This window comes from Odontesthes bonariensis, chromosome 15 (assembly GCF_027942865.1).
Source record: "Odontesthes bonariensis isolate fOdoBon6 chromosome 15, fOdoBon6.hap1, whole genome shotgun sequence".
Lineage (NCBI taxonomy): Eukaryota > Metazoa > Chordata > Actinopteri > Atheriniformes > Atherinopsidae > Odontesthes > Odontesthes bonariensis.
This window is the reverse complement of record NC_134520.1, coordinates 158,387-178,877: the sequence shown is the minus strand read 5'-3', so window position 1 is coordinate 178,877 and position 20,491 is coordinate 158,387. Positions and strand designations below refer to the sequence as shown.

The following is a 20,491-nucleotide window of genomic DNA, read 5'->3' as shown; positions in this document are numbered from 1 at the left end:
ACCTGAGTCCTTGGATCTAAGAGCTCTGCTGGCTTTATATTCTCTGAACATATCACAGATGTATTTTGGGCCTAAAGCGTTCTGGGATTTGTAAACCATCAGCAGGCTTTTAAAATCTATTCTGTGACTGACTGGAAGCCAGAGTAAAGATTTTAAAGCTGCTGTGATGTGTTCAGATCTCTTAGTCCGGGTTAAAACTCCAGCAGCAGCGTTCTGGATGAGCTGCAGATGTTTAATGCTCTTTTTGGGAAGTCCAGTTAAAAGAGCATTACAGTAATGGAGTCTACTGGAGATGAATGCATGGATGAGTTTCTCCTGATCTTTTTGGGAGAGGAAACCTTTAATTCTGTTGATGTTTCTGAGACGGTAAAAAGCTGCCTTGGTGACAGCTTTGATGTGGCTGCTGAAAGTCAGATCTGAGTCTATGAACACTCCGAGGTTACCAACTTGGTCAGTGATCGTAAGGTCCCGAGTCTCAAGATATTTACCAACGCTGACCCTCTTCTCTTTGCTCCCAAACAGAATGATCTCAGTTTGGTCTTCATTTAATTGTAGAAAATTCTCTCTCATCCAGGTGTTTACTTCCTCCAGACACTGACACAGTACATCTGCTGGGCTGCAGTCGTCCGGTGACAGAGACACATAAAGTTGTGTATAGTCTGCATAACTGTGATAATTGATGTTACAATTCTGCAATATCTGACCCAAAGGGAGCATATACAAGTTAAACAGCAGAGGTCCAAGAATTGACCCCTGGGGGACTCCACAAGTCATGGCCACTCGCTCAGATTCATAGCTGCCAATTGTAACAAAATAACTCCGGCCTTCTAAGTAGGACCTGAACCAGTTAAGGACCGCTCCAGAGAGTCCAACCCAGTTTTCCAGCCTGTGCAACAGGATTCTGTGATCTACAGTATCAAACGCAGCGCTGAGGTCCAACAGAACCAGGACTGAAACATTACCAGAATCAGTATTCAACCTGATGTCGTTTAACACTTTGACCAGAGCTGTTTCAGTGCTGTGATGACGTCTGAAGCCTGATTGAAAGTTATCAAGACTTCCACTTTCATTCAGAAAGTCGTTGAGCTGGTTAAATACAACTTTCTCAATAATCTTAGATGTAAAAGAGAGATTAGAGACAGGTCTGTAGTTGTTCATCATAGAGGCGTCTAGAGTTCTCTTCTTTAGGAGTGGCTTAATGGCAGCTGTCTTTAGTGACTTGGGAAAAATGCCTGATGCCAGTGAGCTGTTAACTATTTGTAGGAGATCACTTTCTACTGAGGTAAAAACAGTTTTTAAAAAGTCGGATGGTATTATGTCCAGAGTGCAAGTGGTTGATTTCAGATGCCGAACTGTTTCCTCTAGGATTTTTAAATCAACAAATAATTAAATTGTGACATAACGTCAGAGTTTTTATTTTTTTTTTATTTTTTTTTTTTTTATTTTTTCTAAACCCAACCACCACCCCCCCTTATGGGGGACCTATGTTTTCTTTCTTTCTTCTCATTCTTTAATAATTTCTTCCATATTTTCCTTCGTTCCTTTTCTCTTTCTTCATACAATCCTCAAGGCACAGAAATAAGGCAAATTATAACATATATTAGAGGGCAATAATTGGATAAAGAAAAAAAGAAAGAGAAAAAAAATACAAAAAAAAAAAAAAACAATATGTGTCCCCCAACATTTCAAAACCATATATTAACTACCCCCCCCCCCCCCCCCCCTCCCCATACACCACCCCAGGAAGGAATTGTAACATATGTTTTGTGTGCTGATGTACCTTGAAATTATACCTTAAACATTTAAGAAATGAAATGAAAATCAAAACAAAACAAAAACCTAAGGCCATCCTTCTCCATCTTTTATCTTAAACCACCTGTCTGCATAGATTATTTTACCTGTCTCCCATGCCATTGTACACTCTATTTTACAATAGTGTCTGACATAATTCTTAAAGGCTCTTAAATTTAACTGTTTTAAATCCATCATTTTATTTATAAAAACTTTTCCCAACAAAAGAATGATATTATGTATTGCCTGGCTTTCATTTGCCAAATCGCCCAGGAGTACTGTAGGGAGATCTAAACGCAAGTTGATATCATATTTTAACAGCCAACTTTGTAATTCGAGCCAGAATATAACAACTGAAGGACAGTACCAAAATAAATGTTCTGTGGTCTCTTCTTCTTCTAAACAAAATTGACAGAATGGATTTGCCGTCAGAGTTATTTCTAGGTTTTAGACACAGATTAGTTTTCTTGTTTGTCTGTGTTGCGTGAATGTTTTGTCTAATTGTTTTGATTTTTTTTGGCTAAAGTTGGCAAATTCGTTGCATTTCTCAGTGGAGAGGAGGTCTGGGTTTGACTGTTTAGGAGGATTTGTGAGTTTTTCAACCATAGCAAACAGAGTTGGAGAATTGTTGACATTCTTACTAATCATTTCAGGCTTTCTTTGTACAGCTCATAGTGAATCTGAAGCTTTGCTTTCCTCCATTTACGTTCAGCTTTCCTGCATTCTCTTTTCAGGTCTTTGACCGTAGTGGTGTTTCTCCATGGGGTTTTCTGTTTGATCAAGGTGCTCTTGATTCTTATCGGTGCAACAGCTTCCATTACATGAAAAATTTAAAAAGTTGAAATGATCCAGCATTCCTTCAACCGACTCTGCGCTCATTGTTGGTAACATAACTATGGCCTCCCTAAACTGAGCACTTGTTTTCTCATTGATGTACCTCTTCTTAACTGAGAAGCTGGTTGTTTGAACATTCTGAGTGATCAATAAATCAAATAAAATACAAAAATGGTCAGACAAGGCCAAATCAATAACAACAACAGAAGAAATATCAACACCTTTAGAAATGACCAGGTCCAGAATGTGACCTCGAAGGTGGGTAGGTTCTGTTACATGCTGCCACAAACCAAACATGTCCAGCACAGAAGAAAATTCTTTGGCATTACCATCCGTCATATTATCTATGTGAATGTTAAAATCCCCGGTCAAGATAAAATGGTTAAAATCAGTCGAAATAACGGACAATTCAGAAAATTCATCAATAAAACTTGCACAGTATCCTGGAGATCTGTAAATGATTAAGAACAGGATTTTAGGAACACCCTTTAAAATAAAACTAAGATATCCAAAAGAAGTGAATTCACCAAATGAGATCTCTTTACACTGGAATGAATCTTTAAATAAGGCAGCACCCCCCGTTTTATTAAGAACAGTAGCACTTGTGCTCTCTGTTAACCATGTTTCTGTCAGAAAAAGAAAATCTAAATTGTGTGAAATGATGAAGTCATTAACTAACAGTGACTTATTGGACAGAGATCTAATATTAAGTAAGGCTAGCTTTGTGGAGTTTACACTGGTCTCTGTTGTATTCTGAGTTGTCCATGGTACCGTTAACAGATTAGATAGATTCACCCAGCAAGGTGACTGTTTGCGATTCCTTCTTTTACTAACTAAAACAGGAATCCTATTGGGTCCCAGCTTGTTCTCAGAACAGCTGTCAGTAATCAGACTTCTATAGCAGGGATCCTGAACACATCATGGCATGCTATCTTTGTTCTGAACTGGATGTTGTGCTGCTCCTTAAACATCCTGCACCCCCCCTGTGCCCTGCTCTGCCAGGACAGATGATGTAAGAGGAGGAGGAGGGGGAGAACATCTGGAGGAGTAGACAGAATGGTCGGCAAAATATCTCTCAGTTCCCTGACTGATGTATCAGAAAAAGTTATATTTTCCGTCTTGCCATTCTGACATGCTGTGTTATAGAGTCCCCGATCAGAATGGTGTCTATTCCTTTTTGTGTGGAGGTGTCGATCACTTCCGTAGTCCTCACCTTGGTTGTGGGATTTGGGCTTCTCCTGATGATCTGGTTAGCCCTTGGCTGAGTTTTGGGGCCATTTCTCTTGTTTGTCTTCATGTTTGGGTTTACATTCATCATCACACTCTATTTGAAATCAACGGATCGTATCTATTATGCAATAGAACTTCAGGTGGAGGAGTGAGTGCTGGAGGTTTAGGTTTGGTGCTGGGCTTGGTCTGTAAGACATAGAAAAGTCAAACCTCCCGAAGAAAAAGGGACCAGCAAGCTCTACGAGAGTGGAGTCTCTTTGAAAGATTGAAGGTAAAAAAGGTTTTTATGGTCAGTCCAGACAATAAATGGATACTTAGCACCTTTCAGCCAGTGTCACCATTCTTCCAATGTCAGCTTGGTTGACAAGAGTTCTTTGTTGACACATCATGCTTCCTTTTCCCGACAGTTATCCATAGCAGAGAAAAACTACAAGGGTGAAGTCTTTGGTCTGTCTCTGAGTGCTGTGAGAGCACTGCACCAACTCCAATATTGTTGTGGAGAAAAGGAGTCGAATACGCGTTGGTCAGCCTTTCATTGGGGAAATTTATTAGAACAGTCGTCACAGCAAATATGCGTACTGGATGTTCAGAAATCTCCAAAGACCTCATTTTGTGAACCGACTTTATACTGACTTAAATCGTAACAAGCGTGCGTCACCCGGCCCCAATCTCCATTGGCGGCGCCTAGCTTTCGCAGTAATCATAAACAAGCTCATTTTAACCTTTAACCATATTCACACGAGCCGAACAACAAAGCACACGATGTAATTAGGCCATGTCATGACATTATTCTCCCACATAATCCCCCCTGAAATCACTTATCAGTGATTTAATAAAGAAATAATCTAAAATGAAAGAAAATCATCCCACATAGTTAATTAAGAATTAATTAATAATCAACACTAAATTATTCTAATAATTCTACAATCTCAATCAAAGGGAACATTTTGAATAAATGAAAAGGAATATATATATGTACCCGAATCACATTAAATGATTAAATGAATTCAACAATAACACAAATTTTAACATTGCCATCACACTTGTCCACTGTTCGCACTGCATAGGAGCGAAAAACCCACTGGCTGCTACTTCCGTAACTCATGTTCTTATTCTTGGGAAAACTCACCTACGGCCCCACCCCACTTGGCGACCGACCACTTTACCAAAGGCCGAACAGTTGACTAACACAACTGGCAATGGACATATTAGTGATTAGTTCTGATTGATAATACACATAGAATGAATACACTACCATCATCAAATGAATAAATCACAGTTTTGTACCAAGTACAATACATAAAATTATGGATTATCACACAACAAATAGTAATAAAATGCAATGTAATGCAGCTTTCCAGTCCCGTCCCATCTCCCGTACTCTGGCGTCGTCTGCTTCTGGCCGAACTTCCGTCCGGCTGGGTCTGGAACTGCTAAGCTAACTCTGGGACACCTTCTCAGAATGGGTATAATGCAACACACCAATAGGGAAACCATCCTCACTATCAACAATATAGCTATTCCCGCCTTAACTGTCATCACTCCCCCTTCTCCCAAAATCCCATACAGACCAGTCCACCACCACTCACTCCCACCAGCATTACTCTTCAGCTCCTCTTTTATTTTCCTGATCTTCTTCATGGCCGTTGTAAACGTCCCATCAGCTGCAGTGTTCCCGGTATAAATGTACAACTTTTTCCCCCAACCATCTGGCAAACACCACTTTTCTCTGCTAATATCCAATCTAAAACTTGTCTGTTCTGCCAAGCCATCCTACTCGTCTTATATAGTTGTTCTCCACAGGCTGCAAGCCCTTCACTCGTGTAGTTAAGAATTCTCTGTTGATTGTAGTATATGTAATTAATCCACTCCACATTTTGTTAAATATGATCCACGGCAAAATAGACTCAAATCCAGCTGCGATCTCACTGCGTGCTTTGAACTCAAAAGGAATCCGTCTCGGCTGCCCTATTGCATCCAAGTAAACGTGCTTATCCCTGATGTAGTTACCACTATATGTTTTAACTCTCCCTTTTTCCACATCCAATCCTAGCATCTCGTTTACCTTGTCATACACTAACGCAACCGATGTTTCCATCCTCACAAGTGCACAAAGACCTATCCACCTGTTGGGTAACACATTTAACCAAACATCATCTCCACACATCCAGTAACTATCAGCTATTGGGTGTGTCTGATCCCCAAAAAGATATAGAGTTAAAATGATTATTTCTATATTTTCACATTCTTGATCCAAATAAATAAATCCTACTAAATATTGGTTTCATATTTGCGTGTGGAAACCAAGATAAAACCCATGCGACATTATTAAATCCACCACTTGTAAAGCATTCACACTCACTATCGTAGTCTACTCTATAATCAGTGGGAGGCCCATCCTGTGATGTACTAAGATTGAATTCAGCACCAGAAGACTACAATTTGTGGCCCTTCCCTATTTTGAAAACAATTATGTAATTTATTTGCCCCAAACATCAATCTGCACTTAATACCACACATAGGAAGCTTAAACAATAACCATTTATCCTCTTCCGATGTAAACCTACCTTCTCTGCATTCCCGTTGCTGGACCACTGCACAGTCCCTGAAGGTGTGTGGCTCTGGAACAACAACAGGCAATGCTCCTGGAGCGTCTGTGCATATGAGACACTCCGTCGCTGTCAGTTCTCTCGTAGTGTACCATGCCCATCTATACCACATATCCTGTGCTGCCTTAACCCATTTCCACAGTTACACTGTTTTCCTGACTTTACCTGTGCATGTACACTCCGTCTGTTCTTGGGTTAACATGATTATTCTGTCCCGTAGTGCTAATGGTATCAAATCCCCCTAGACTTCCAAAAGAAATCTTCCTATTCTTACAACCATTGTGAACAACTTCTTCTGACCCGAGGACAACATGATCTTACCAAATTGCCCCTTTGTCGTGGTGTCCAGAGGCGTTGATTTGGTCGTCTCCTCCTCCGGACCCATGATCCACACTTCCTCACACTTCCCACGTACTTAAATTCAAGCTTAACAGATACCTCTTCACGACTAGCTCTAGTGTGTATTGCTGGCAAAGTTTGTGGCGTGGCATGGTCTGAGTGGGTGTGTATTGTTGCATCATACCCATCTGACCCAGGCTGGCTACTTCCCCTGCGGGGTGGCTTCCTCACGGGACCCTTTCCCTACTCCTGAACCGATGCCGTCCAACACCTCCAGGCTTTGTTCTCCTGAACCCATGCTGTCGGCCAACACCCACACCTGGATGCTCATTAGTGTCAGAAATCTTAACATCTTCCTTTTGTTCATCCTTTCCCTCGGACTCAACTCCGTCTGTGTCTTTAGTCCGAACCTTAGTGCAGTGATTCAAATGGTACCATGTGTTGCTACCTTCCATTCGAACTGCTGTTGGCGTTGCTCGCACCATTGTGTACGGTCCTTCTCGTCTTGGCTCAAGCCACTTCCTCCGGAACACTTTGATGTGCACCTGGTCGCCTGGCACCACTGGTCTCTCAACCAGCTGTTCGAGACCTGAGTCTCTGGACTCCTCCTGTAGATAGATTGTTCTGTGGATTGCAGTTAGTTGCTTCATGTAAGCTGTCCACTCTGTTTGCACCTGCTCAAGTGGGGGCCCTTTAGAGGGACCTCTCAACTGAGGTGCCGGCATGGGTCGACCCGTTAGCATTTTATGCGGTGTTAGTGCGTGACTCTGAGTCTGCATATGAAAGCTCATTAGTGCAAGCGGCAAAGCATCTAGTTGAGTTTAGTTGACGCACAGATTTAATTCAATTTCATTTTCCAGGTTCCATTGATTCTCTCAACCATCCCTTGACTCTGTGGATGATAAACGGCCCCACAGCGCTGCTTGATTCGCAGCTGCTGCAGAATGCCTTTTGCACTTTTCTAAACAAACACTGAACCATTATTTGAGCTAATCTCTGATGGAATGATAAACCGAGGAATCCCTTCTCTTACCAAAACTTTTACGACTATCTCTCCAATATGTATGACCAATATCCATGTTGTGGCGTCACCTCTGGCTCCAGTGACACCATTGGTGCCAAAACAGCAAGCTGGCCTCTTGATGCTACTCTCGCTGCCTCATCAGCCGCGTTACTACCTTTACTGACCATTTCGTTACCTTTACGATTATTTGACACTTTATCACTGCCAGCTTTGCGAGGAGCATCATGGCTGCAATCAGCTCCTTCATTTGGACCTCCTGTCGCACTGGACTCCCGTCTGCCCTCCTGAACCCTCTCTGCTTCAAAACTGCTTCAAACAAATAGCAAATATCATGAGCATATGCAGAATCTGTGTACACATTCGTAACCTTACCTTTCACCAGTAGACATGCTTCCGTTAATGCCTTCAGTTCAGCCAACTGTGCCGAACATGGCCGTTCACACTTCTCAGCTTTCACCGTCACAAAGTTTTCCCCCTTCCTGTTTCACAACTGCAAAACCTCATGATCACCCAAATGATCTCACAACATGATCCATACACAACATAAGGGACGTCAGCCTGCACAAGTGAAGTTGCTTCTAAGTCAGGTCTCAGTTTAATGTATCTCACAGCTCCTGCCACACGCTCATGTGGTTCTCCTTCAAACTCACGTGGAATGACATCCGCAGATCCCGATGTAGTACCCTGCTGTATTCACATCTGGACTTGTCAAAAGATGCACAACCTGCAAACATCCTGCCTGAGTCACAACATACCTATTCTGATTTATTAGTTCTGAAATCTTATGGTGTCTATTGGAGACATATAAGAAAAATGGCTTCTCATAGTCTGGTGTTGCCCGTTTTGAATGACTTTCGCAAATTTTGTTTCAAACTTTCAAAGGCTAACTTAGCCTCGTTTGTCCTCTCCAGTTGTGCTTTCAACCTTTGATCTTTGGATTTTTCATGATTCCTTCCAGAGGAAGCAAATTTTATTGCATAATCTTCCCCAAAAAGATCATAATTGTTTTTATTTTTAATTTTATTTATTAATACATTTATTTATTTTGGACATGGCGCTTTACTTACTCCCTCCACGTGGGATGGAGAGATATCAGTAGTTCCCTATGGGATAGATAGATACTCTAATTTAGGCTAACAATGCTAAAATTTAAATTCGAAACTTTGTTTTGTTTAAATTTTAGAAATTTTGTAATAGTGGCATTTAAATGTAAATTTAGAAACTTTGTTTTGTTTTGTAATAGTGACACACATGAGGGCGGTTTTTAAAACCTTGGGGACGTCTGGTGTAAGTGTACTTCTTACCTCTATATGTCAATGCAAACAAATACTGGGATTCCTCTGCCAGAGGAACGCCTTGGACCTGCCGGGCCACTTGCTCCGCCCCGCAGGGACTGGCCACGGTCCTGCCGAACACTCGGGTTTCTCGGTGCTCTCGGACAGCTGTAAACGAAGTGTCCCCTCTCGCCAACATGCTCCCGAGGACCTTTGTCCTCCAGGTGCACCTCTTCTTGACCTTTGACAGGGTCGACGATGGACTTGCCCCTGTGATGGCTGTTCAGCGGCCCCCGCTGTCATGGCCTCATTTTGTACTTCTTGCTTCACTTGCAGTTCTTCTAACTGCAACCGTGCAAGTTCCCTTTGCATATCCTCCTCCTGCTCCTTCCGTTTTAGTTCATCTTTTCTGTATTTGTTTACTGCATGCACCACGTGGTCTCGGAATTGCCCATGTGACATTGAATTCAACCCCACCACATCCTCCAGCCTCCCCTGAACTGGGGCAGGCAGAGCCTCTTTGATGGAAACTCTGAACAATGTCACCCAAGCTGGGCTCTTTTCAATTTCTCCCTCAGACTCTTGTCTCCATTTCTTCAATTGTTGTGCAATGTACACAGCTGGACTCTCTGTTCCTGACAGTGGCTCCCCCTTTAATGCTTCCAGGTCCACTCCTACAGGAAACTCAGCTCGTAACACTCTCCAGAGTGCAGCTCGATATGCATTAAAGTCAGTTCCATCAGCTCGGTGGCTTAACATCCAGTCATTCTCACTGTGTCTCAAAATGCCCTCCATGGTAGAAGTTCCAAAACACAGTGCCCACACTGCCTTAATGTGTCCCACAGTCAACAGTTTATGCACAGTCTCTTGTTCAAAAGCTCTTATCCATTTGCTTGCACCTCTGTGAATGTCCAGCAATCGAGCAACCAGCCCCGCTAGGTCGAGCGTCTGCCACGGCACATAATGTCCCTGCGTCATTTCTATCAAACTCGGTGCTGACGCTGTTGGACTCTTATGTTCTTCAGAAGATGCCTTTTGAACTGGTGGTGCCAGTTCTGGTGATTTTTGATATTGTGGCAGTTGTCCCCTGGCCTGATCTGAATTACAGACGGCGTCTAGCTCAGGAGCTCCATGACTGCTTGATGTAGCTATTTGTGATTCTGGACGTTCATGAGATATTTTGTGATCTTTTATTTCAGAATCTCCTTGTATGTTTGCTGCTCCTGGCAGTGTTGGATATAGCTCTGCATTTTCAAAGAAATGTAAAACTTTTAATTCAAGCTCTCTCTTTTCCTGTCTCTTTTTGCTTTTGTGCTTTGGTTTGTAAGCTTTAATCCTTTGTTCCATAATCTTACAGGTAGCTACATTGAAAGTGCCACCTTTTGGCCAGGGTGAGAAATAATTTTTTGTTCGTTTTTCCCATTTTCGAGATATCTTTTTAATATCTTTGGAATGTTCAGGAAGCTTGGCGCTGATGGTTATTGTTGGTGTTACATCCATTGTTTCACCTAGTTAGTTCCCTTCTTTTGACTTTTTTATTTACTTATTTATTTGTCCTAATTTTATTTTATTATTATTATTATTTTCCCTTTTTTTTTTTTTTTTTTTAACAACTCTTGAAAGTCAATTTAAATTGAACTAACTCTAATCAATGCTAATTTAATGCTCGGCTAAATTTAGCTTAGATGCTGCTAATTATGCTAATTGTTGGATTGGATATTGTCAATGTTAATGTTAGCCTATGTTGGCTTTGAAAGCTTATGCTCTGGGTTGGTCTCAAAATTAAACCAATGTTAATTCAATGTTAGGCTAATTTAGCTTCTTGCCATTTTGATTTCTAGTTTGGAGTTAGGTTACTATTAGCTTGTTGCTAATGCTAATGTTTGCTAACCAATGCCAATTGATGTTAGCTTCCTAGCCGTTGCTAATAAATGCTAACTTATTGCTAATTAAGAATTAAACCAATATTTGCCTTATTGCTATTGCTAATCAATGCTAATTGTATTTCTGATCAATGCTAATTATTGCTATTCAATGCTAATATCGCTAATCAATACTAGCTTTCTTGTTAACCAATGCTAATCACTGCTAATTTATGCTAGTTATTGCTAATCAATGCTAATCAATGCTAGTTATTGCTAATCAATACTAGCTGTATTGCTAATGCTAAACAATGTTAATTTATTGCTAATCGAAAGCTCAGTTAATGCGTACTCTGTTTGAAGTGACTCAGGCTAAAGGTGCTGCCCCAACTTTTGCTCACATCCGGATGCTTCCGATCCAAACCATACACAATGTCTCTCCACCAATCCAGATGATACAATGCACGTCACAGCTACGTCAATTCTGACCAATGACATGAAAATTTTTATTTTTATTTTTGACCAATAAAATCTGAACACACCTCTAAACCTACCTCCCAGGCTCTTATTAACTCCTCCCAATCTGTAATCTTATGAACGAGACATAACAATTGAACCACACCCCAACTCAAAATGGCGTTTGTCACACTTTTGTACAATTTAAGAAAGAGAAAGAATTCAAGTTGTCCAGCCGTGGACAGGGAGAAATACAAACCAAACAATACAGAAATAACAATTGCACTATTCTTCAACTCAAAATGGCATTTGTTAAGAAAGAGAAAGAAATACAATTTAACACGCTGTGGACAGGGAGAATACAGACCAAAGGATACAGAAACGATGCATAAGCGAAAAACTTTCTTTATCAGGAATGTCAAAAATCACGTCGAATGGCGTGACGAACAAATGCCTTAGAGACAGAAACTCTCCTCTAAGTTTGCGAAACCCTCATTTACTCGACTGATAACAACTCTGCAATTAGCACATTACCTAAAGAAAACTAATAATTATTACAGTTCAACCATAAAGTGCTCTGGAAAACAAAAAGGAAAGAAAATGTGATTACACACGAACATTTGTGAGTGCAGGAACAGCACAAAAATGTCAAGGACAAACAGCGTGCATCTGTACAAGCAGCGTGCACGCGCAGCACCTCGCTCTCTCCCTTCTGAAACCCAAACACCTTCAACTCGCCTGTTGAAGGTGTTTGGGTTTCAGAAGGGAGCAAATATGCGTACAGGATGTTCAGAAATCTCCAAAGACCTCATTTTGTGAACCGACTTTATACTGACTTAAATCATAACAAGCGTGCGTCACCCGGCCCCAATCTCCCTTGGCAGCACCTAGCTTTCGCAGTAATCATAAACAAGCTCATTTTAACCTTTAACCATATTCATACGAGCCGAACAACAAAGCACACGATGTAATTAGGCCATGTCATGACATTCCTCTCCCACAATATCAGAGGCATCCACTTCTACAATGTCAATGTTCAGCAGGAGCTCAGAATTAGTGTAAAAGCAAAACATAACTATAATTCCTGAAAGGCCTTTTCAGCTTCTTCTGACCAACCGAATGTCACGGCGTCGGATGTCAGTTTATTTAATGGAGAAGTGATTTTGCTGTAGCTTTTTATAAACTTCCAATAGAAATTAGCAGATCCAAGAAATCTTTGTAATTGTTTTCTATTAGAAGGAGTAGGCCACTATGCCAATGCTTTGACCTTGACTGGATCTGCCATCAGTTTACCCTGCTGAATAACAAATACCAAAAAAGGTCACAGTGGTGACATGAAATTCAAACTTTTCAGTCTTTACATAAAGATAGTTCTCCAGGAGTCTTTGAAAAACTTTTCTAACATGGTTCTGGTGTTTCTTGGGGTCACGTGAAAATATCAGAATGTCATCTAGATATACAAACACAAAATTATTCAAGAAGTCTCTCAAAACATAATTGATTAGGACTTGAAAGGGTGCAGGAGCATTAGTGACGATAAAAGGCATGACCAGATCCTCAAAATGACTTAGGGGGGTGTTAAAGCCGTCTTCCACTTATCACCCTTTCTTATACGGATTAGATGATAAGCATTGTGTAGGTCAAGTTTAGTGAAGATTTGTGCTCCATTTAGTACCTAAAAAGCTGAACTAAGATGGGAACAGGATACTTTTTCTTTACTGTGATATTGTTTAGCCCTCTGCAGTCAATAGAAGGTCTAAGTAAACCATTTTGCTTTTCAACAAAAAAAAAAAAAACGTGCCTAATGGTGAAGAGGAAGGACGGATTATGCCCACTGCTAGTGAGTCAGAGATGTAACTCTCCACGGCTGATTGTTCAGGTTGGGAAATATTATATAGCTTACTTGTGGCAAGAGCCCCAGGAAGCAGATCTATCCCACAATTGTAAGGTCCATGTGGAGGAAGTGACAAAGCTCTATCTTTACTGAAAACCTCAGCAAGGTCATGATACTCTTTAGGCACAGAAGTTAAGTCAGGGTGTTCAGAGTACGATGCATTAGTTTCTGATTTGTGGGGTGGCACAGCAAAGCGAAGATAAGAGAAATAACAGAATCAGAATCAAGTTTATTGTCAAGTAGGTTTGCACTTAGGCAAGGCAAGGCAATTTTATTTGTAGAGCACAATTCGTACACAAGTGCTTTACAGCTACATAAAATCACAAGAAGGTAATAAAATCATTCCAAACATAAAAAATAATCATTAATTAATTAATTTAAAAGTGAAGAGTGCTGATAAAATACTTTCAGGTGTCATATCCACAGCTAAATAGAACTGTTTTCAGCCTGGATTTAAACATTGTCAGAGTTGAGGCCTGTCTCACATCTTCTGGAAGACTGTTCCAGATTTTAGGAGCATCAAAGTGAAACGCAGCCTCACCTTGTTTAGTCCTGACTCTGGGCACCAGCAGGAGACCCCTCCCTGAGGCGGGAGACCCCTCCCTGAGGTTCTCAGAGTCCCAGTTGGTTCATATTGCTCTAACATGTCAGAGATGTACTTTGGCGCTTGACCATGAAGAGACTTGTACACGAGCAGAGCTGTTTTAAAGTCTATTCTCTGAGCGACAGGAAGCCAGTGCTTACAAGGAATTTGACTTGGTGTAGTTGGTGCAGACCATATAGATAAATGTACAGAATCTAGATATATATACAAATAGAGATTATGCGTTAATGTAACGCAGAAGGTCTGAAGATGCTACGTTAAAGTAGCTTGTAGGTCTGCAAGGGGAGAGGGAGAGAGTCAGTGTCAGGGGGGGCTCCGGCTTTTTGATAAGGCCAGTAGCGGATGGGAAGAAACTGTTCTTGTGGCGGGAGGTTTTGGTTCTGATGGACCGCAGGCTCCTGCCAGAGGGGAGTGTCTGAAAGAGTTTTTGACTGAGGTGCAAGGGATCAGCCACAATCTTCCCTGTCTGCCTCAGAGTCCTGGAGGCACACAGGTCCTGGAGAGACGTAAGATTGCAACCAATCACCTTCTCTGCAGACCGAATGACACGCTGCAGTCTGCCCTTGTCCTGGGCGGTGGCAGCAGCGTACCAGGTGGTGATGGATGAGGTGAGGATGGACTCAATGATGGAGGAGTAGAAGTGCACCATCATTGTCCTTGGCAGGTTGGGTTTTTTCAGCTGCTGCAGGAAGTACATCCTCTGTTGGGCTTTCTTGGTCAGGGAGCTGATGTTCAGCTCCCACTTGAGGTCCTGGGAGATGGTAGTTCCCAGGAAGCGTGTGTCCCAGAGTGTTAATTGTGGAGTCACAGAGGGTGATGGGGGTAGGTGAGGCTGAGTTCTTCCTGAAGTCCACCACCATCTCCCCTGTCTTTAGAGCGTTGAGCTCCAGGTTGTTCTCCCTGCACCAGGTCACCAGATGGTCAGCCTCCCACCTGTAGGCGGACTCGCCCCCATCAGAGATGAGTCCGATGAGGGTGGTGTCGTCCGCGAACTTCAGGAGTTTGACAGACTGGTGACTGGAGGAGCAGCTGTTGGTGTACAGGGAGAAGAGCAGAGGGGGAAGAACACAGCCCTGGGGGGAACCAGTGCTGATGAGCTGTGAGTCGGAGACGTGTTTTCCCAGCTTCACACGTTGCTTCCTGTCAGACAGGAACACTCTTGGTTCCAGTTAGTTATGCATTTTTCCTACCAGACAATGTGAGGATTATGCAACTCCAACCAAGGGAACCATAAGATTAAAGGTGACATAGGGGAGGAAATGACAAAGAAGGATAGACTCTCAGCAAGGGTACCAGAAGTGGTAAGTTGTAGCTGAGCTGGGACATGAGTGACGTCATCCAGAATTTTGCCATCTAAGGCCTTAATGACCTGCGGGCTTGACGATAAGAAAATCAGACTTTAATACCAATTTCTTATCAATAAAGTTGGCTTCAGCCCCAGAATTGATGAAGGCTGGCACACTAACCGAAAACTTTTGATGGGATAAAGTAGCTGAAATGGACATGAGAGGATCCTTGAGAAGTTCGGTTCACCAATACCCCCATCCCCACATGACAGCGTTTGTAATTTCTTTGAGGTTATTCAGGCCGGTCCCAGACAATTGCAGCGTGAACAGGTAAGTACGAGATAAGTGGGTTTATTTGCAATGAAACGGGATAACAAAAACACTAAAACCTGGCTCCTGGACATGGAACAAAAGAACTCCTTCTGAGGTGAGAGTGGGTCTCTGGAAAGAGAGACCGAGTTAGGTCCTTCAAGAAAAAAGGTCATCCAAGCAGAGAGTTACTGACCAGAACAGTGGTTGTTAAACTGACTTAGGTCAACTCTCCTGTGACACTCGAGCTGGGGCTGTGGCGAACAGGGGCTGAGACAATTGCTGTAGCTGACATTGGCGGGTTGACCAAGTGCTGTGGTGCAGAGAATCCAGCATGTCCAGGCAGCAAGTCTTCTGCGAACATGAAACAAAGGGTTCAAAACTTGAAGCTTAGGAAACAGCAAGAAAAGACTTGATTCTACTAAGAAGTGGCCTGGTTGTACCATGAGGGTGAAAACAGCGACTGAAGACTGGAGTTTAGATACTGCCAGGCCCAATATCCAATATCCAATTTGGCCTGCATGTTATACATGCACCTCATAGATTGGAGTGCACCAGTGTAAAGAAAGCACTGTTTCCAGTGACAGTTGCATTTTTGTTTTTCTGTTATTTGAAATGCCATACTGTATCACTTTTATTTTCTGGAGAAATAATCACAAGATGAACAAACAGACAAAACCAGTTCTCTGCCTTAAAGATAATTTATTTAATTATGGAAACCTCTGAGGAGATGGTGGTATCCCAAAATGTGAACTTGTAGATTTATTTACCTTCAGCATGAACAATACGAGGGCTGCACGGTGGTGTGGGCGTTAGCAGCGTCGCCTCACAGCAAGAGGGTTCCTGATTTAATTCCTGGCTGGTTCTTTTTGTGTGGAGTTTGCACGTTCTCCCTGTGTATGTGTGGGTTGTCTTGGTATTTTGGCTTCCTCCCACCGAGGTTTCTGTGATTTCCACTTTGGGAAAAACTGAGAATCAGATATTCAAAAGAGCTCAAACTAATCTTGGGTCTGGGACTGATTAGTAACCCTGATCTGAAAATAGCTGCCACTCCTCCTCCTCTGCCTGTGGTTCCAGGAACGTGAACATTTAAACAGTCAGAGGGAGTTGCTTCATTAATGCTAACATGATGCTAACATGATGCTAACATGATCCTCCTGCTGCAGCCAGGTTTCTGTAAGACTAAATATATCAATATGATGATCACACATCAACTCATTCACTAACAGAGACTTGGAAAGGAGAGATCTGATATTCAGCAAACCACATTTAATAGTTTGATGTTTTTGTTCAGTTAAAGTTTTTGTTTTAATAATTTCTTTTTGCACAAGAGGATTTGCTCCTTTTGTATTAATCGATTGGGGGGGTAGCAGCAGGTGGGAAGCTGCAGAGAAGTGTGTAAGACTACAACTCTGCATCCTGGTCTGAGCCCTGGGTTGTCATGTTTTAGGGTGGCAAATAAATTCATCCATATTTCTAGAAATGAGAGCAGCTCCTTCCAAAGTGGGATGGATGCCGTCTCTCCTCATCAGACCAGGTTTTCTCCAGAAAGTCCCGTTTTTTTTTTACCTGGGTTTAGATGGGTAATTACATTTTAAATTTGCTCCATCGTAATGGGTTGGTTCAGCATTGCTTTATCTACCTCCTCAGTGCCTTTCAGGTCCAGTTCCTGAAACACCTGGGGCAGTAGCCAAATCAGAGGCGTATAGGTCCTTATGAAATTGTATAATTAATTTTTAATCTGCCTTTGATTGCAAGTGATTTTTCCATCAGACAAAGCTATTTCTGTAATTTGGTTTGCTAAAACAGATTTCCTAAGCTGCTGACTCAATAGCTTCCCTGCATGCTCACCATGTTCATAGTGCTCTCAACAGGATCGCCAGTGCAGGTCTTGAATTTGATTAGTCATCATGATATCAAATTGTGTTTGTAATAGGAACCTCTTCTTAGAGTTCAGGAGAAGGTGAAGATGCATGCTGCTGATCTACTTGTTGAATCTTATTTTGAAGTTGAACTAGTTTTAAATGTGCTATCATGATTTTTTTGTTCTGTGTCTTCGGGTGTCTCCAGCATCACTGCTGAAACTTTGGTACAGGGAGCTTGAAGAACCGCTGATTCCTCACGAGTTCTATGAAGAATGTGTCAGTCACTATGACAACCCAGAGGCAGCTGTCAATGTGGTACTGGGCCTCCCACACATAAACAAACTGGTGCTTTGCTACCTCATACGCTTCCTACAGGTAACACAATTTATCAAAAACGAGCCCTAAAAATCTTTACATGATCATTTTTGGGCTGACAGACTTTGGATTCTGACACTGTTACTGAAGTTTTGTTTGTTACTAAAGACACAGTCTATCTGCTGTACATGCTTTAAAAACAATGTTTTATGTCATTTCACTGCTCTGTTACCATTGACAGAAATAAAACTCCCAAACACTTGAATAACATTTTTTTAAATAAAAAATATTTTTTTTATTAAAAGTTTGATCACATCACAGTTGGTAGATTAATCCAGAAAGCATAAAAAACTGTCAAATCTTAAATCTGCATTAAAGTAACCTTTACAGTGTGTGTTGTGTTAACAGGTATTTGCTCAGCCCACTAACGTGGCCATCACCAAGATGGATGTGAACAACTTGGCCATGGTCATGGCTCCCAACTGTCTTCGCTGCCAGTCAGATGACCCCAGGGTGATCTTTGAGAACACGCGCAAGGAGATGTCCTTCATCCGGGTGCTTATCCAGCGATTGGACACCAGCTTCATGGATGGAATCCTATAGCCCCCTCCCCATCACACAAACATACATACACAAAACACCTACACATACCTGACCCTCAGCATCCCCTGCACTCCCTTTAACCAGCTCCATCACCCCCCCTTCCAGCACAGGGACATCACACATACAGATTGCTGCTGCTGGGTGACTAACTTGCATCTCCATCATGTTTACTTTACTAGAAATGACAAAAACTGCCTTGATTTGAGTTTGGCCAAACTAGGTTTTTGAGTTCAGCCTGCTGTTTTTCTATTCTGTGGATGCAGTTCTTCAACAGTTTTCTGATAATAACTGTACTGTGTGTGCCTTCACATGTCTTAATACAGTACACACGTTCAGTATGAAAATGTTAGCAGGGATCTCATCATTTCATTTGATTCATGTATTAAGTTCACAGACAGAGTTGCAGACCATTGTGTTTTTTAAATTCAATTTGTTAGTTTTATATGAAATTATTTTTCTCTTTCTTTTCCCCTGCTTAAACTCACGTACACTGCCACATGCACACATTTCCATAAAAGTCTTGCAGTGGACAGTACTATCAAATGTAAAGCAACAATCATCAATTAGAAGAATAAACTAAGCGCATGTTTAACATACATTATACAAGTGTCTCACACATTTACAGGCAAAGCAATGCATCCATGTTTAGCACTAGATCTTTTTCACATGATATACATTTGCACCTTGAGTACTATTCCTACCCAACCTAGCAGGAGCCAAGAACTCCATACAAATGGACAAACCTCTTTTTGTCAATTTTTTATTTAGCCTTGAGATGGCAAAACTCGAAGGAATAGACACCATAAAGAAAAACATACTGACATAAAGATCAGAGCAAACACACCTTTAATATGCATACCTGTAGATGAGGATGGTGATAAGGTGACAGTTCTGTTGATCAAAAGGCCTTTAAGGGAAGAGGACATGGATGGTAAACCCACCCTGCTTTGTTTTGACTTCAGGGCTACAGCACTTCCTCTATACTGAGTTTACAGTAGATACAATGTGTTAAAATTGTTAGTATAAATTCAACACAACATACAATTAATAGTAAGCCCCTTAACCTGCTTTATGGCTCACTTTTTAAAGACCATTGGCTGTGGAAACAAATCCTGAGTAGTTGAATTCCCTTTGGTCTAACAAGATTTTATTACTAAGGTTTACAATAACAGTTTTTGTATTTATCCATCAATTTGCTATTGCTTATCCAGGTTCATATCATGCAGGCTGAAGTTTAAGCAGAGCTGTCCTGACCTTTCTCCCGGCTTACCTCTTACAGTTCTGCTCTTCACATTTCCTGCTCCACCCTCAACATGTGAGTGAAAAAGACCTCTCGATACCAGAGCTCCTACACCTGAGGCAAATACCCAGAGTAGGCAACTGACGGGGCATAGATATGGCATCAGATGTAGAAGAACTACTAACAGCATAATTGCTTCGATTTCAACTGCAACAGGCCTCAGTACAAGCAAGATGTGCCCAGCAGGACCACATCACCTGCAAAATGGCAGCATGACTGAGCAGTGTTTAGTGTACAGAATAGAAATAACTAATTATTCATACCTGCACAACCAGTAGCATTAGTTGCCTGTGTATTATTAATTTAGCACATCAAAAGTTAACCAAAACCTCCACTACACTTTTGTTTGTAGGTGTTTGGTTCCTTCTTATTAGCTAAACTGGTGCTAACAAAATTAACCCGTAACAACCAATGCCTGGTTGTAATACATAAAGGGATCTCCCAGGAGTCCCTTTGGCATTTGGTGATCTGAATAATCTGTAGTCTGTCCACTCTGTCACTTTTACTGCCTAACGCAGCCTCTTGAACTAATGAGCGACAGACAAATGGAGGAGCACTGATAGCAGTACTGCCAACAATCCTCTCCATGATGTCTTAACACAGCATGTCCATTTTGAGGGAAGTGAGAAGTGATAGCTGTTAGAAATGAGCCCACCTCCCCTAACCCCACAGGGGAACAGCCCAGAACCCTCACTGAGCCCAAACAGGCCTTTCTGCTCATTGATTTGTGAATGTGTTTCGCTGTTTGTGCAGTCTGTCATTGTTTACAAAATGTTTATCTCTTTCCATCCAGTCTTTGAGCAAGTACTGTGGTTTAATATATTTATTTGAATTTCTTTTCAATATTTAACTGACATTTTTTTTACACACACATACATTTTATATATATATATATA

The 20,491-nt window shown here is 41.6% G+C and overlaps 1 protein-coding gene across 1 annotated transcript in view; it reads left to right on the top strand.

The window, feature by feature from the left end:
* The window catches only part of arhgap39 (Rho GTPase activating protein 39), a 169,048-nt gene extending 148,569 nt beyond the window's left edge, over positions 1-20,479 (top strand). Inside the window, exons 10-11 of the mRNA XM_075484569.1 lie at positions 17,583-17,752; positions 18,101-20,479. Coding sequence (XP_075340684.1) covers positions 17,583-17,752; positions 18,101-18,295 — 365 coding nt within the window. The 3' untranslated portion in view covers positions 18,296-20,479. The remainder of the gene's footprint in view (positions 1-17,582; positions 17,753-18,100) is intronic.
* The last annotated feature ends 12 nt before the right edge of the window (positions 20,480-20,491 follow it).